At 35.9% G+C, this 17,765-nt stretch overlaps 3 protein-coding genes across 3 annotated transcripts; all 3 read left to right on the plus strand.

Moving 5' to 3' along the window:
- The first annotated feature begins 546 nt into the window (after positions 1-546).
- Positions 547-4,590, plus strand: LOC104121618 (GTP-binding nuclear protein Ran-B1). Its single transcript, XM_009633653.4, has 8 exons — positions 547-715; positions 1,690-1,759; positions 2,459-2,515; positions 2,656-2,773; positions 3,257-3,346; positions 3,434-3,613; positions 3,706-3,783; positions 4,242-4,590. Exons 1-8 carry the CDS (start codon positions 713-715, stop codon positions 4,309-4,311), a joined length of 666 nt encoding a protein of 221 aa, XP_009631948.1. The 5' UTR covers positions 547-712; the 3' UTR covers positions 4,312-4,590.
- Positions 4,591-9,734: 5,144 nt separating this feature from the next.
- LOC138893527 (uncharacterized) lies at positions 9,735-12,985 on the plus strand. Its single transcript, XM_070178143.1, has 5 exons — positions 9,735-10,237; positions 10,283-10,367; positions 10,449-10,927; positions 11,660-12,420; positions 12,621-12,985. Exons 1-5 carry the CDS (start codon positions 9,735-9,737, stop codon positions 12,983-12,985), a joined length of 2,193 nt encoding a protein of 730 aa, XP_070034244.1.
- A 33-nt stretch (positions 12,986-13,018) lies between these two features.
- Positions 13,019-14,301, plus strand: LOC138893528 (uncharacterized). Its single transcript, XM_070178144.1, has 3 exons — positions 13,019-13,351; positions 13,466-14,050; positions 14,209-14,301. The coding sequence occupies exons 1-3, from the start codon at positions 13,019-13,021 to the stop codon at positions 14,299-14,301; spliced, it is 1,011 nt and encodes a 336-aa protein (XP_070034245.1).
- Positions 14,302-17,765: the final 3,464 nt, after the last annotated feature.

The raw sequence follows: 17,765 nt of genomic DNA on the forward strand, positions 1-17,765 counted from the left end.
TTCATACCCGAATTGATATATTTAACATCCGCCAATCTTCTTAATGGTCTTAAAACACTTAAAATTTTTTACGTGGTGTTACAATCTGAAGCTTAGATATCATCGTGTGAAGTTTATTTTTTATATATTTTATGGATTATGACTAATTATTTTGGCAAATGTCAAATTAAAATTTAACATCATCATTCAACTAGTTTATTACTAGAACTTATTGAAAATCCGAATTAATGAGACTAAATAATCTTCAGTACTAAAATTCATTGAAATTCCAAATTAATCAGACTAAATAATCATCTTTCGCACTAAACTCTTGTGTAATTTGTAATACAAAAAGTAGGACACTAATGCAATATTAGAGTCCTAGTGGATCCAAGTGCAAAATATTAGCTTAGAACTTACAAAAGTTGGACAAATATAGAGAAATAGAAAAAAAAGTAAAAAAAAATTACATTAGTACTTTATATATAGTTCTGATATACAAATTTGAAATTCAAAAATATGGTTTCTTCTAGAATAATAATAAACATACACACAAAAAAAAAGGTTGCGGAAAATTTAAGTCGAAAAAGTCCGAAAGTGGCGTCAAGTTAAAGCCATATGCTCAATTTATAAACCCTACTTCCGCATTTCACTTTTCTTCACAAATCTACCCACAAAACCCTAGATCTCTTTCTCTCTAGAAACTTACTGCGTTTTGTTCTTCTCTTTCAATATGGTGAGTTAATTTTTATTTTTTAGTATAGCTGCAAATTATTTATTAGTATTGAAATGATAATCGACCACAACTAGTTTGAGATTTAGGTGTTTATATGGTTCGTTGATTTTTTTCGCCAATTGTTCCTTTTATTCTGTTTAGAAATACTGGTTCTAAATTTGCGTAAATTATTTTATATTATTGGAATTGAATGAGTTTAAATCTAGCGGAATTTGTGTAGAGAATTTATACACAGATGATATGTGTAATCTACGGCAACTGGTTTGAGATTTGAGGTGTTTATATGCTTCGTTGAGCTTTTTCGTCCAATTATTCCTTTTATTCTGTTTAGAAATACTGGTTCCAGATTTGCTTAAATTATTTATTATTATTGGTATGGAATGAGTTAGAGTATTGTGGAATTTGTATAGAGAATTTATATAATCGATCTTCATATACATGATATATATAACCGATGGCAACTGGTTTGAGATTGAGGTCTTTATATGCTTTATTGATTTTTTTTTCCGCTCCAGTTGTTCCTTTTTATTCTGTTTAGAAATACTGAGTTCCAAATTTGCGTAAATTATTTATTATTATTGGAAAGTTAGATATAGTGGAATTTGTATAGAGAGTTTATATAATTGATCTTCATATTGATGATATGTATAATCGATGGCAACTGGTTTGAGATTGAGGAGTTAATATGTAAATTGCTCCTTTTTCTTCTTTTAGAAATTGATTCCAAATTTTCACAGATTACTTTTATTATCATTAGAACGGAATGAGATTGAATATAGCAGAATTTGTATAGAGATCTTATATAGTTGCAAATTATATATCAGTATGGAATGATAATCCATCGTAGTGGTATAATTGACCGTTAAGGTGTTTATATGCTTTTTTGATTTTTTGTTCAATTGTTTCTGTTCTTGTTTTTAAAATTGGTTTTAACTTTGATTAGGGCTGATATTTGTGAATTCATTGTTATACAGGCTCTACCAAACCAACAAACTGTAGATTATCCAAGCTTCAAGCTTGTAATCGTGGGCGATGGAGGAACTGGTATGTTTCTATGTTTAGCTGAGATTTGCGTTTGTTTCTAGTACTTTGTCTCGAAGAGAATGAAACTAACAATATATTGGTGTCGAGCTGTTTTGCTTAAACATATGAAAGCATTAAATATTACCAAAAATTGTGACCGAGCACTTTTATGAAATCATGTGTGAGTGTACAAGTTATGTTATTATTTTATCTCAATAGCTTTGGCTCAAACCTTATGTATATGTTAAAAAATCCACTAAATACGTAACAAATGATAGATTTCGAACCAAGCAAACAAAATGGGCTATGATAAAATTTGAACTTGAACCCATAAAATTCGAATTCTGGATTCACCTCTGCTTTGCTTCGCGATTGTTGTACTTTTTGTCTTTAAGAGAATGACACTGATAATATTTTGATGTCAAACAGTTCTACTTTTTTGCTTTGAGTCTTTCAACAAAAGAATAACAATATTGACTATGAAAAATTTAATCTTTAGTAGTGTTTAAATATAAAAATTATTTCATAGAGTAAGATATCATCATGTCTAAGTTTACATCGAAAATCTCCTATTGATCTGTGTGCAATGAATAACACCTGGTATTATTCATTGGATATTTGTAAATTGAAGTGGATGTTTGTCAGAGTTTAGTGGCTTTTGATTCCTTTTGTTTGAGCATCCTGTGGTGGTTCCTGCTGTAATTGGTATACTTTTTCCAGGGAAAACAACTTTTGTCAAGAGGCATCTTACTGGTGAATTTGAGAAGAAATATGAACGTAAGTGTTTGATTTCTTTTACTGACATAAAGTGCGGTTTTGATAATCTGGATCATTATCTTGTTTCTCAAAAAAAGGCTTACCTTTTTCTTGTTTCGTTGTTTTCTCATGAGTTATTTGTGTGTGTCTTTTTCAAACAGCCACTATTGGTGTGGAGGTTCATCCATTAGACTTCTTCACAAATTGTGGGAAAATTCGCTTTTATTGCTGGGATACTGCTGGACAAGAGAAGTTTGGAGGTCTTCGGGATGGTTACTAGTAAGTGACTATAGACAGTTGAAAACCTTAGTTTTCCCTAGTCTTTACTGCTTGAAGTATGGTATTTCTTATTAAAGCTTTTACTATCAAATGCTAAGAGTGAGTGTGTAAAGTTTAAAGTTTCTAGATGGAAAGAATATTGCTATTAGGTTGTTGGTTGTTTTGATGGTGAATAGTTAGAAACATGTGAGAATCTACAGCAAATGCTTCTAGTGTTACTTCTACAACATACTACTACTATTTCAGGGTGTTTGAGTTGACAGAAATTGGGCTCATTTACTTGACAGAAATTGGGCTCATTTACTTGCTCTCATCTCTTTTGATCTCTGATTTAACATTTGAACATCAACTATGCTGCTCTCTTTTTTTTTTAAAAATGTCTGAGCACTTAGATTTACCGTCTAATGATTCTTTAGTAATCTTGCTCGAACCTTTTGGTGACTGTGTTTTGGCTGCTTAAATTTCTTTGCATTAATTGTGCAGCATTCATGGGCAATGCGCAATTATCATGTTTGATGTTACAGCCCGTCTGACCTACAAGAATGTTCCTACGTGGCATCGAGATCTCTGCAGGTATATGTAGCTGTCATAATTATGCTCCATATAACTTATAATTGAGAATATAGGATTGAATCTGAACTGGCTTTCCTTTCTTTTTAGGGTTTGTGAAAACATCCCCATTGTTCTTTGTGGAAACAAAGTTGATGTCAAGAACAGGCAGGTTAAGGCAAAGCAAGTTACCTTCCACAGGAAGAAAAATTTGCAATACTATGAGATCTCAGCAAAGAGTAACTACAACTTTGAGAAGCCTTTTCTGTACCTTGCCAGAAAGCTTGCTGGGTAATGCTAAATATAATATTATCTCCTGTTTATGCGAGGCCTGCATACTGGTATTGTATTGAGATCTTATTTTCTTTTTGTCCTACTTATAGGGATGCTAATCTTCACTTTGTGGAATCACCTGCACTTGCTCCCCCTGAAGTACAAATTGATTTAGCTGCACAGCAACTGTAAGATCTCTGTTTCCCTTTGATGTTTCATTATTTTTTGTTTCTGCTAATATTTAAGGATATTTAAGGGTTCTGTATGCATATTCCATACAATTGAGAACATTGTCAGTGAGGAGAATATATCATATTAGAATACAGATATTCATTGCATCTTAATATGTACTTTAGATTTAGATGACGGTCTACAGATATTCATTTCATCTTAATATGTATATCAGAGTTAGACGACAATCTACAGATATTCATGCATCTTAGTTTGTATATCATAGTTGGACAGATGATTTTGTTCCTGACTAACCCTTGCATATTTTAGTAAGAATAAGGATTAGGTTCCTGTTAGGTTAGACCATGCAAGTTGAACCTGTTGCTTGCTTGTCTGAGCTGGGAAAGGCCGTCTAGTGCTTGAAATTTTGTTTGCTATTTTTATGAGTTATAACCATACACCTCTTCATATTCAGGCATGAACAAGAGCTTTTGCAAGCCGCTGCGCAGCCACTTCCAGATGACGATGATGAAGCTTTTGAATAGAAGGCATAGCTCAGAGCGGATCAGTTTCACTGTTGCATCTTCCTATATTCCTACTTATATTTTGTATTTCCTATATTAGGCTGTTAGTATTTGACATTTGAGGATTCATTTGCTGCTTCCTAGTATTATAGATGGGGTACTAGTAGTTATGCTTTGTCTGAGACCATGAGCCTGTGGTTTATTTAGCTAGATAGAGTGTTATATTCTTATCCTGATGTAGCACATTCGCGAGCTCGGTTTGAGCTTATTATAATGTTACTTGCCTAGATATTCGATAAATTTTCCCTCTGAAGGTATTTGGCGTTGTGCTATATTCTGGGCTTCCTAGAGTGCTGAAGTCTTACTTTATTAGTTGACGATAACTAGTTGTATTCAACATGCGGCTGGTGCATATACAACTAATTTAAAGTTGAATTTTTGGTCAAATGCTGTGCTCAAGAAAATGTCAGTCCAAGTGAAGAAACCACTTTAACTGATGATTCTTTTTTCTAGACAAGATGTGCAAGGATGTGTCAAAATAGAGGCATCTTCTAGTCTACCTTAAAGGATCAAGTTGAAATGTTGTAAAACAGAATATTGACAATGAATAGTAGCTTAAGTTTTAATCTCCTTGGACATGAAAAGAACTTCCATAGTCAGTGCTGCCACTTGGAACTCTTTGTTGATAAATCGTTTATAGTTAATTCTGCCACTTCGAACTTTGGTTTATATCATTCAGCAGGCTTTCTGGTTTATATCCTAAATTTGCAGAAGTAAAACCTTCCTTTATCATTCTAACTTCTAACAGATAAAACTACAGTTACTTTCCCATAAAGTTGCTCATGGATTTGGAAGAGGATGTACAATTTTCATTTAGTACCAAATGTGAAATGGATGAAGTACTTTTGTCCGAGCCTTCGTGGATAGAGTTACTCAATACCTGTGCTGGTGGGAGGTAGTAGGTAGTCCGTAGAATTAGTCGATGTGCGCAAGTTGACCCGGACACTATAAGTCGATTGCATCTTACCTTCATCCCTAATTTGTTAAGGTATAGATAGACAAAGTTGACCAATACAAGATGACATTTTTGGAACTGGGGCTAATATAATGTCAATGAAACTGTTGTATGGATTAATTTAAACCTGGTAGTACTCAGCCTAGTACAAGGACAAGGTTAATCCTGCAATTACACAATTATGGTATGTTCTATATTAGAAAGTCCCTACAATAAATTTGCTAAAGCAGATAAAGAAACAGCTAGAATGGAGAACTTGGTATGGTGTAATAAAGAATATTTAGAATTGCTTTTATTGTCGGGCTAGTCAGAGGCGGAGCCAGGATTTGAACCTTATAGGTTTGGAATTGTAATCTTTTTAAGTTACTGAGTTCTAAATTAATAAGTTGTATATATTCAATGAATTTTTTAAGATAAATACATGGTTTGAACAAAAGTTACCGGGTTCGGTCGAACCCGCATCGAGCACTGTACTTCCGCCCCTCAGGCTAGCTATATAAAACAAGCTCAGTACTCTGTAATCACTGAGGGAGAGGTGAGTACTTGAAACACAAACAGTAAAACATTTTTTTTTTTTTAAACTTTAAGCATCCGGTATTGGGATTCTACTAATCCAACTAATCAGGATTTGCGCTGATTAGGTCCACTAGAACGATAGAATCAAGAGATTTTTACTCTGTAGAGCAATTAGTAAGAAAATGTAATATAAATAATACTATTTTTGATTTATTTCAAAAAGAGCAGATTCATCTACATATATAGCATATTTTAAAAATAATACGTTACCATCAGATTCTTTGTTTTTTAAAACTGACCCATGATTTAAGGGACAATATGTTAGAGCTTAAAAATCTCCCATATTTAATCAAAATCTTAAAACTGTAGAGATTATTTATCCACTAATCTCTCTACCATCATGAACCCAAAAATAAATTCCTCCCTTTTCGTTCTTTTTCTCAAAATTGTAGGGATCATGTGAAGGTTTCTTTATTATTCCTTTTTTAAAACAAGGCATTTGAAAGTCTCATGGAGTTGGGAATTTTTTGATATTGATGCACAACTGACCAATATCTTATGTATTTTTATGGTGTACTAAAATGTATTTGATGCCAATCTTATGTATTTTTACAATATATCAAGTTGTTTATTTGATGTTTATTTATGATTTGAGCATATACACCCTAAATATATATATATATAGTGTATTTTTTATAACCTAGGATCTAGGATCCCGTATTTTTACCTTATATAGTACTTCTATGTGTTTTAAATTATATTTATTTCAATTTAAATATATATAAAATGTATACGCAAGTGTAAACATGCAAATCTTGTTGGATTTTAAACCACAAATTATTTGGACTATATTAAATTCAAGACAATAGTCCAAGTAAATATTGCAGCTAATACAATTGAGTTAGTCATTTAAATTCAAATATATTGGGCTAGTCCATTTAATTGGGCTACAAAAGATGAGCCAATTTTACTAGCCCAAGGTTCAAATGGTTAGTAGCCCATCTTAAAGGTCAGGCTCATGCCACGTGTCGAGTGATATGGAAATCCAAGCCAAATAAACATGCCAATGAAATCATGACACGTCTCAAGTGATGTGGCAATCCAAGTCAAAAGAACAAGCCAACAAAATCATGCCACATGTCAAGTGATGTGGCAATTCATGCCAAATAAATGAGCCAATTAAATCATGCCATGTGTCAAGAAAGGATGGCATACCAAGTCAAATCAACAATCAATAAAGTTGTGCCAAATGTCTAGATGGTATTGGTTTGTTCAAACGGACCAATCAAATCGCAGAGCCACATTACTCTCTACAACTATAAATAGAGGTCTTCATAAAGTTAGAAGACACTAGAAGTGATAACAAGAAGCAAGCAGAGAGCTCGTAGATCAAACACCACAAATTTCTCTACAAGCTACAAGTTCAAGTACTCAAGCTACAAGTTCAAGTTCAAGTTCAAGATCAAGAACGAAGCCAAATCAAATACCAAGGCGTTCAAGATCAAATTACTTGTTCGTGATCAAATCCAAATTCAAGCTCAAGAAGGAGATTTAAGACCAACCTTTACAAGCCCTTGAATCAAAATCAAGCTCATCAAGATAGTTTATATTCTTAAAGAATCAGAGGAATGCCATAAAGATTGTAACACTTTCATTTGTTATGCAATTTTCTAGTCTTGATTATTTATTTTTCTCAATGCAAAAATTTGTTGTTACAAATTTGTGGCATGCCCAGTGGGACCATCTCTACCTCTCATCTCTTCAAATTACCAAATTTCAAGAACACAGAAATGACTCCTAAGAAGATTAACTTCAAACTCACTACTACTAAGGCTACAGATTCCAAGTTTTCATATGATGTGGAAAACTTGTTGGATGCTACTATGGAAAGCATAGGACGTGTCACTAAGAGCAAGGCAAACTTGCTGGGATAACAAGCATTTCAAATGTCTTCTGCATCAGTTCCTATCTTTGATTTTCGATCCTCAAAGGGGGAAAGATCATTTCCAATTGAATTGGAAGAAGGAGCGAACATTGCTGAAATCGTTGAGAAGACATTGGCTCTACTTAGCCCATCTAGATCTAAGAATCTCATCACACAGGATGATGATGATGTCTTGATCATCGGATCTGCTCCAAGCACACCATGTGAGTTGTTCCACTCAAAGTATGGTGTAAGAGAAAATTCATGCTTTGCTCCACCATCCACGATGATTATCCAAGTAATGGTGACTAACACTTCAACTGTTGAAGAATAACTCACAAATTTAACAAAGGCAATTGAAGGGTTAACGAAGTATATACAAGATCAAGATAATCAAATTATCAAGCTGACAAATAGAGTTGAAAGCATGATGGAGGAAGATTCAAGTCATGCTCTTGGAAAGCTCCCTATGATGCAAGATAAAGGAGACTCACCTGCAAGGCAGACAACAACTTCTAAAGAACTTCAGATTTGATCTGACGGGGTTATTCCCATTGACCAATTGAAAGATTTCATCATGGGAACCATCAAAGATAAGTACGACGTTGCTGCCAAGTCTTCTCTCGCATATGCAAAGCGATACACAACGAGAATTGACAGTTTGAAGATGCCTGCAAGTTATCAGCCCCCCAAAATTTCAACAATTCGATGGTAAAGGAAATCCAAAGCAACACATTGCATACTTCGCCGAAACTTGTAATAATCCCGGAACATATGGAGATTATCTTGTCAAGCAGTTTGTCCGTTCCTTAAAAGAAAATATTTTTGATTGGTATACTGATCTCGAGGCTGGTTTCATCAATAACTGGGAGCAACTTGAGCATGAATTTCTCAATCACTTCTAGGCGCACTGTAAGTATGATTGAACTCACAAACACGCATCAATGGAAGTATGAACCAGTTGTTGATTTCATAAATCGATGGAGGAAGGCAAACCTCAACTGCAAAGACAGACTTAGTGAAGCTTCTGGAATAGAAATGTGTATCCAAGGAATGCATTGGGGACTTCTCTACATTATACAGTGTATCAAGCCTAAGTCTTTTGAATAATTGGCTACACGTGCTCATGATATGGAGTTAAGTATGTCTTCAAGTGGAAATCAAGGGCCACCTGTTTATGAACCTCGCAAAGTCAAGGATAAACAAGAAATAAAGAAAGAAGGAAAGTTTGTGTCAAAGTCTGAGAGCAAGGAATCAATGAATGTTAATGCCTCGCCATTAAAGGTCACTACAAAATTGAGTAAGAAGCAAAGTGTGAAGACAACGTCCTTATAGGATCAAGTTGGCCGAAAGTTAACTCTGAAGTAAATGCAAGCAAAAGAATATCTATTCTTGGACTCCGATGTCCTAACAATTTTTGAAGAACTCCTTGAGTTGAAACTCATTGAGTTACCTGAGATGAAGCGGCCAAACGAAGCTGGAAGGACTAATGATCCAAATTATTGCAAGTCCCATCGGTTGATTGGCCACCCTATTGAAAAATGCTTTATCTTCAAGGAGAAAGTCATGGATTTGGCCGCTGAAGGAAAAATCTTGCTCGAGGATGAGAAGGAAAGTTTGAATCAAGTCTCTGTCACTTTTGGTTCACTTGATCCCATCGTCCTTTGCAATTTTGTCGAAGTACATGAATGTGATGGCATCCAAACTGCATCATCACCAAATATGATTAAATTTGGTGACTTTGAACCTATCGATGTAAGCAAATCATTGTTTCTCCCTATACTGAATAAACTAATAGTGGAGGAAAGATCTCAAGAGGAAAGTGAATCACAAGATGGTTAAACTGATGATGAAGGTTGGATTCTTGTGGCTCGGTGGAGATGCTACAAGACAAGTACATAAAGGGAGTCAAGTAAGCAATTGACTAGGGAGAAAACGGTGAAGAGACCCAAGAAGAAAATGATAAAGAAGAATTGGAAGAAAATAAAAATGGTGGAGAATCACTATCAAAGGCTACGCTGTCCAGTAACATTGGATGAATTCCTGCCAAGCTGGTTATGCATGCAAGCTTCATATGAAGATATCAAGGCCTCATGTTGTAAGATAGATGAAGAAAAGACAAAGAAGGAGGATCCATCATTGATGCTACCTCCCTTGCTTGAAAAACTCACTGAGAATTCTGAAGAAGTGGACATTTGTGATGCAAAAATCACATTTACTAATGATGATCTTTTGCTTGGAGAAACACACCATAATCGTCCCCAATTTATGGTTGGCTTTATGCGAGAACAAAAAATAAGTAGAATCTTGATCGATGATGGATCTGGCATCAATATTCTCCCAATTCGTACTGTCAAAGAGCTTGGCATACCGATGGATGAACTATGTGAAAGTCATTTGATGATTCAAGGGTTCAATCAAGGGGGTCAAAGAGCTATAGAGGCGATCAAATTGGAAATAAATATGGGAGATTTGTATTCGAGTGCATCGATGTACGTGATCGATGCAAAGACCTCATATAATATCTTGTTATGAAGGACATGGATACACGAGAACAAAGTGGTTTCATCCACCTACCATCAGTCCTTGAAGTACTGTGAAGATGGGGTCGAAAAGAAGATAGTTGCTGATGATAAGCCCTTTACCGAGGCTGAATCATAATTTGCTGATGCAAAATTCTACTTAAAGAATTATGTCTTGAAGGAGGTTAAGGTTGATGACGTGACGCCAACCAAAAGTGTTGCAAAGAAGTTTGATGTTGCAACTAGCAAGGCAAAGGTTATAGTTGAAAAAGATCAAGTGCTTTATGATAGAAACAAGATAAATATGGCATCTTCAAGTAAGAAAGTGACTCACATTCTTTGCTATGTCCCAAAGGCAACGAAGGTTGAATATCCATCTTCTGAACTACAAGGTAATGTGTTAGGAGGCTTGACCCTTCCTGTCAAGCGAATTGATGCAATTAATTCGTTCACAAAGTTTATTAAAGGGTTTGTCAAATCATCAAACCCCAATTCGCTTCTAAATCTAACAGTTCCTGCAAAGCGCACAAATGATGGCTTTGACCCAAATGCCTACGAGTTGTTAGCGAAAGCTGTATATGATCCAAATGAACCATCCAAGTTGGGAAAGCTCCTACCTGAAGCTTCAAACCCTACTCAAAAGATGATGATGGAGAAAGGGTACCCCCTAAAGCAATGACGTGAAGGTTTGGATTACAAACAACCCCTGCCAATCCGCATCTCCATTAAAAGGGCAAGTTGTAACTATATTATTGCTAAAGAAGTGTATACGACGCTTAACGAGAAGCCTTTATGTTTGATCGACTTACAAAAACAAGGACCTCAGTATTTGATAGGTTGGGACCATTGAAGAAAGAAAACAAGCTTCATAGAGGTAATAGAAGGATTAGAGCACCTATCTTCGCTAAAAGGGATATTTTGACCACAGACTACCCAAGTCCGACTCCTTCTAGAATGAGGCGAGAGACCAAACTTGTAGTTTCGTGCGGAGAGGTCTTCAAAGCAAAGATGCATACTATAGTCCACACTAAAGAACGGAGGAAGATGAATAAAGTGTGGAGTCATCATATCATATCACTATTCATGACGAACAAAATGCTTCATTTTATACGGAAGTCTAGGAAAAGTGCCTTGATATTCATATATGTCATCACATATCTTTCAATGATGGTGATCCTCAAGAGGATGAAGACGCTAAAGATGCACCACCTGAGCTTGAAGAAGGGGTGAAGATAACGATTGATGCACTAAAAGAAGTCAATCTCGGAGCTGCTGAAGATCCAAAGACCATATATGTAAGTGCCTCTCTAACTGGTGATGAAGAGAGCAAATATATTGAGCTACTTAAATATTTCAAAGACGTATTTGCTTAGAGCTACAAAGAAATGCCAGGTTTAGACCCAAGGTGGTTGTTCATTATCTTACTGTCAAACGGGGTGCTCGTCATGTGAAGCAAGCACGACGTCGCTTCAGACCTGAACTGGTTCCCTTGATTGAAACTGAAGTTAACAAGCTTATTGAGGCTGGTTTTGTTTGTGAAGTTAAATATGCTACATGGATTTCAAGCATCGTCCCTGTAAGAAAGAAGAATGGTCAAATCCGAGTTTGTGTTGACTTTAGGGACCTAAATAATGCTTGTCCTAAGGATGAATTTCCTCTTCCTATCACTGAGCTCATGATTGATGCCACAACTGGATACGAGGCGATGTCATTCATGAATGGTTCGTCTGGATATAATCAAATTTGCATGGCACCGAAGGATGAAGAACTTACTGCCTTTCGCACCCCTAAAGGTATATACTGCTACAAGGTAATGCCTTTTGGTTTGAAGAATGCTGGTGCTACATATCAACGTGCTATGCAAAATATTTTTGATGACATGCTTCATAAAAATGTGGAGTGTTATGTTGACGACCTGGTGGTAAAGTCAAGGAAGAAAGATGATCACTTGCAAGATTTGAGAATGGTATTTGAATGGCTTCGGAGATACCAACTCAGAATGAATCCGTTAAAGTGCACCTTTGGAGTTACTTCTAGGAAGTTCCTCGATTTTATTGTTCGACATCGAGGTATAGAAATTGATCAAACTAAGGTGGATGCTATCTTGAAAATGCTCGAGCCTAAGGATATTCATGAATTAAAAGGCTTACAAGGTAAGTTGGCATATCTTAGAAGATTTATTTAGAATCTTGCTGGAAGATGCCAACCGTTCAGTCGCCTCATGAAGAAGTGAGTTCCTTTTGAATGGGACCAAGCTTGTAGGAATGCTTTTGAAAGAATTAAATCCTATTTGATGACGCCTCTAGTACTGGCAGCCCCATACCTGGAAAGCCATTAATATTATACATTTCAGCACAAGAAAGGTCAGTAGGAGCGCTTCTGGCTCAAGGAAACAATGAAGGCAAAGAAAATGCACTTTATTACTTGAGTAGGATGATGATGCCAAATGAGCTCAAGTATTCACCTATTGAGAAGTTATGTTTGGCATTTGTCTTCTCTATTCAGAAACTGAAGCATTACTTCCAAGCTCACGTCGTGCGACTCGTCTCAAGAGTGAATCCTATCAAGTTTGTCATGTCTAAACCTATCCTAAGTGATCGATTAGCGAGGTGGTACCTCCAATTTCAACAATTTAAAATTGTGTATGTTCCTCAAAAGGCGGTAAAAGGACAAGCATTAGCAGACTTCCTAGCTGACCATCCGATTCTAGATGATTGAGAGTTGTCTGATGAATTACCTGATGAAGATGCAATGGACATAGAAATTCAACCTCATTGGAAGATGTATTTTGATGGCGCTGCACATCGTGAAGGAGCTGGCGCTGGAATAATGTTTATCACTTCTCAAGGAGAAGTTTTTCCACATTCTTTCACTCTGACACAACGGTGCTCCAATAATGTTGTTGAATATCAAGCGCTCATACTTGGGCTTGAAATGGTTGTGGATATCAAACAATTGCAACTACAAGATTTTGGAGACTCCAAGTTAGTGATCAATCAGATTATGGGTAGCTATGAGGTCAAGAAGCCAGAGTTGGTACCATATAACAAATATGCTCAAAGATTGGTAAGTTGGCTTGGAGAGGTAACTATTCAACACGTGCCGAGAAAGGAAAATAAGAGAGCTGATTAATTAGCAGCTTTATCTTCTACATTATCTTTGCCTGATTAGACACAAGTCGTTGTTTGCCAAAGATAGGTAGTTCCTCCACCAAATGACTATGAGGAAGAAGAAAGCAAAGTTGAGCATCTTGCTTCCATTCTTGAGGTTGAAATTGAAGATTGGAGACAACCACTAATCGATTATCTTTGTTATGAGATATTGCCGAAAAATCCCCGAAGGAAGACAGAAATCCGAAGGAGAGTCCTTCGTTTTATTTATTATAAGAATACACTCTACAGACGATCATTTGATGGAGTGCTCCTACATTTTTTGGGGGCTGATGAATCCCTTCAAGCCCTGCAAGAAGCACACTCTGGAGTATGTGGTGCGCATCAATCTGGGCCAAAACTTCATTTTCACATAAAAAGAATGGGATATTACTGGCCAACTATGGTGAAAGATTGTTTAGATTACGCTCGAAGATGTAAATCTTACCAATTTCATGCTAACTTCATACATCAACCACCTAAAGTATTGCACCCAACTATTGCCTCTTGGCCATGTGATGATTGGGTATTAGATGTTGTTGGCCCATTGCCAAAGTCTTCTAGTGGACATTTATACATTTTGGCTGCAACTGATTACTTCTTGAAGTGGGCTGAAGTTGTTTCTCTTAAGGAAGTAAAGAAGGAAAATGTGGCTAACTTCATCCGAGTCAATATTATCTATCGCTTTGGTATTCCTCGATATATATTGACGGACAATGGTAAGCCATTTGATAAAAAAATGATGAGTAAAATATGTGATCTTTTTTGCTTCAAGCAACGTAATTCCTCCAGTATTATGTTGTTGCCAATGGACTTGCTGATGCATTTAACAAGACGCTCTGCAACTTGTTGAAAAAGGTTGTCTATAAATCTAAGAGAGATTGACATGAGAGAATGGAAGAAGCTCTTTGGGTATATAGTAGCACATACCGCATACCAACGCAAGCGACTCCTTATTCACTTGTTTATGGAGTTGAAGCAGTTCTTCCACTTGAGCGTCAAATCCCATCGTTGCGGCTTGCCATTCAAGAAGGACTCACTGATGAAGAAAATGCTCAGTTACGCCTTGAAGAACTAGAAGCTCTTGATGAAAAGAGGCTAGAAACTCAACAAAGCCTTGAATGTTATCAAGCTCGCCTGTCTCAATCTTTTAACAAAAGGGTGTACCTTAGATCTTTCCAAGTGGGTGACCAAGTTCTGTTGGTCAAAAGGCCTATTATTACCTCTCGTCGATCCGGGGGCAAATTCTCTGCTAAGTGGGATGGACCATATATTGTACAAGAGGTATACTCAAGTGGCGCTTATAAGATAGTTGACTCAGAAGGTTTGTGGATTGGCCCCATCAATGGAAAATTCATGAATAGATACTATCCTTGAAGAAAACAAATATGCTCCTTAATGCATGAGCATAAACTGCATGTTACTCCTGGCCCGCAAGAGTATAAACTGTGCACGGTCAAAAAAGAAATCCGCTAGCTTGAAAACCTCGAAAGAGGCGGCCTAGGTAAAAGTTAGGACATGCTTCTTTAGTTGGAAGCTTCAGTATATCTCCAAGTGTATAGTAAAAGCCTTTGATATATTCTGCACTATCTTTAAATATTTATATCTTGAATTATTTGAAGGAAGGTTTTAATATGTCTTCAAATTTTCAACTGGAAGTATTTAAAATGTTGGCTTGCATGACTTGATTTATGTTGCAGAAAAAAAGATTCTTTGACTATGAGGTTATCTTTACTAAAGTGGTATCTTTGGAATTGATTTCTTTTTCTACCGGCCAAAAAAAAGGAAAGAAGAAACATATCTATATAAAGGAGATCATAAAATTACCTCTGAAGATTGAAATTGAAAATATGTTCTTGGTGGTCAGTTTTTGAAAAAACAATCATGCTTCATATAATCTCTGATTCATGCATCTCGAAATGAGGATGAGTTTTCGTTCCTTTGCACCAAAAGGTCAAACATTTTGGCGGTAAAGTAAAATCTGCAAGTTAGACTCTATAATGATCTTCGTTGGTCTTCGTCTTGGATAAAATATGGTCTTCGCTTAGACGGTGAAATGGTCTTAGCCTCGGACAAAGTAAAACCTTCAGCTTAGATGGTTATCTTCGCCTTTGCAAAATATAGTCTTCAGCTTAGACGGTGTAATGGTCTTAGCCTCGGACAAAGTAAAGTATTCAGCTTAGATAGTTGTCTTCGCCTTGGACAAAATATAGTCTTTAACTTAGATGGTGTAATGTCTTAGCCTCGGACAAAGTAAAATCTTCAGCTTAGATGGTTGTCTTCGTCTTTGCAAAATATAGTCTTTAACTTAGATGGTGTAATGGTTTCTGTTTCAGACAAAGTAAAATCTTTGGCTTAGACGGTGTGATGGCCTTCGCTTCAGATAAAGTAAAGTCAAATCTTCAAACAAAATGAAGTCCTCAGCTCAGATGGTGTAAGGGTCTTCGCTTTAGACAAAATAAAATCTTTGGCTAAGACGGTGTAATCGTCTTCGCCTCAGATAAAGAAAGTCAAATCTTCAAATGAAATAAAGCCTTCAGCTCAGATGGTGTAATGATCTTCGCTTCAGACAAAATAAAGCCTTTAGCTTAGACGGTGTAATGGTTTTCGCTTCAGACAATAAATCTTTGGCTTAGACGATGTAATGATCTTTGCCTAAGATAAAGTAAAATCTTTGGATTACACGGTGTAATGGTCTATGCCTCAGATAAAATAAAGTTAAATCTTCAAACAAGATAAAGTCATTAGCTTAGACGGTGTAATGGTCTCCGCTTCAGACAAAAATAAAATCTTTGGCTCAGACGGTGTAATGGTCTTCGCTTTAAACAAAATAAAATTTTCGGCTCAGACAATGTAATAGTCTTCGCTTTAGACAAAGTAAAATCTTTGGCTCATGCGATGTAATGGTCTTCGCCTCAGATAAAATAATGTCAAATCTTTAAATAAAGTAAATTTTTTGGCTCAAACGATGTAATGGTCTTCACCTCAGACAAAGTAAAACTTTAACTCTGATTGTGTAATGTAATTGTTCTCTATTTAAAAAGAAAGAAAGTTGGCGTGGAAAAGACAATACAACAGTGATTCTACAAGTAATTTTTTCTGAAAAGAAAAGTTGTCATTAGAAAACTTTACTATTTGACATTGAATAAGAAGAACGTACACGGGATATATTCTATAAGTTGCACCTTTCTTTGACAATATTCAATGTAGTAAAAGGCTATAAACTGAGAAGGACGTGCTACATGCTTTCGATTAGACTCGTGTACTCAAAGACATAATCAAAGTGGGTCATTACTTTTGAAGAAGATCAGTATCAGCCCTCAAGCTTATAAGTTCACATGATGCACTCTGCGACTGATAAAAAATGTTCACTAATTGGTAAATTATCAAAGACATGTTCATTCCATGGAAATAACGTGTAACTGGATGAAGTCAAAAAAAAAAAATTATGATGTTGTCTCCAATTATACTTCAAGCCCAATGAAGATCGAGAATTTTATATTCTGACAAGTCTTGAAATAGGGGTATTTGTAAGCATGCAAATCTTGTTGGATTTTAAACCACAAATTATTTGGACTATATTAAATTGAAGAATTAACCCAAATAGTCGCTTACCCTACCACTTAAACTAAAAATAGCCGGTCAATGTATAATAATTGCATATAATTGTGTATAATTAATGTATAATCTATATATATAGCTAGAAAAAGTAAACAATTAATATTACTGGCTATTTGTGTAAAGATCCCTATTAAATTCAAAACAATAGTCTAAGTAAATATTGCAGCTAATACAATTGAGTTAGCCATTTAAATCCAAATATATTGGGCTAGTCCATTTAATTGGGCTACAAAAGATGAACTCATTTTACTAGCCCAAGGTTCAAATGGTTAGTAGCCTATCTTAAAGGTCAGTTTCATACCATGTGTCGAGTGATATGGCAATCCAAGCCAAATATATGTGCCAATAAAATCATGACATGTGTCAAGTGATGTGGCAATCCAAGTCATAAGAATGAGCCAACAAAATCATGCCATGTGTCAAGTGATGTGGCAATCCATGCGAAATAAATGAGCCAATTAAATCATGCCATGTGTCAAGAAAGGGTGGCATACCAAGTCAAATCAACAACCAATAGAGTTGTGCCAAATGTCTAGATGGTATTGGTTAGTTCAAACGGACCAATCAAATCGCAGAGCCACACCACTCCCTACAACTATAAATAGAGGTATTCATAAAGCTAGAAGATACCAAAAGTGATAACAAGAAGCAAGCAGAGAGCTCGTGGATCAAACACCGCAAATTTCTCTACAAGCTACAAGTTCAAGCACTCAAGCTACAAGTTCAAG

The sequence above is a fragment of the Nicotiana tomentosiformis genome, chromosome 6 (assembly GCF_000390325.3).
Source record: "Nicotiana tomentosiformis chromosome 6, ASM39032v3, whole genome shotgun sequence".
Taxonomy (NCBI): domain Eukaryota; kingdom Viridiplantae; phylum Streptophyta; class Magnoliopsida; order Solanales; family Solanaceae; genus Nicotiana; species Nicotiana tomentosiformis.

Excerpts from the sequence above, each read along its gene's own strand:
- LOC104121618 (XM_009633653.4), top strand. Across the intron at positions 2,774-3,256 it reads GGTCTTCGGGATGGTTACTA|CATTCATGGGCAATGCGCAA; the intron begins GTAAGTGACTAT and ends TTAATTGTGCAG. Across the intron at positions 3,347-3,433 it reads TGGCATCGAGATCTCTGCAG|GGTTTGTGAAAACATCCCCA; the intron begins GTATATGTAGCT and ends CTTTCTTTTTAG.
- LOC138893528 (XM_070178144.1), top strand. The coding sequence starts at position 13,019 with ATGGACATAGAAATTCAACCTCATTGGAAGATGTATTTTGATGGCGCT. Across the intron at positions 13,352-13,465 it reads TGGTAAGTTGGCTTGGAGAG|GTAGTTCCTCCACCAAATGA; the intron begins GTAACTATTCAA and ends TGCCAAAGATAG. Across the intron at positions 14,051-14,208 it reads AAGTTGTTTCTCTTAAGGAA|TATTATGTTGTTGCCAATGG; the intron begins GTAAAGAAGGAA and ends TAATTCCTCCAG.
- LOC138893527 (XM_070178143.1), top strand. The coding sequence starts at position 9,735 with ATGGTGGAGAATCACTATCAAAGGCTACGCTGTCCAGTAACATTGGAT. Across the intron at positions 10,238-10,282 it reads TTGTATTCGAGTGCATCGAT|GACATGGATACACGAGAACA; the intron begins GTACGTGATCGA and ends CTTGTTATGAAG. Across the intron at positions 10,368-10,448 it reads ATGGGGTCGAAAAGAAGATA|GAGGTTAAGGTTGATGACGT; the intron begins GTTGCTGATGAT and ends TATGTCTTGAAG.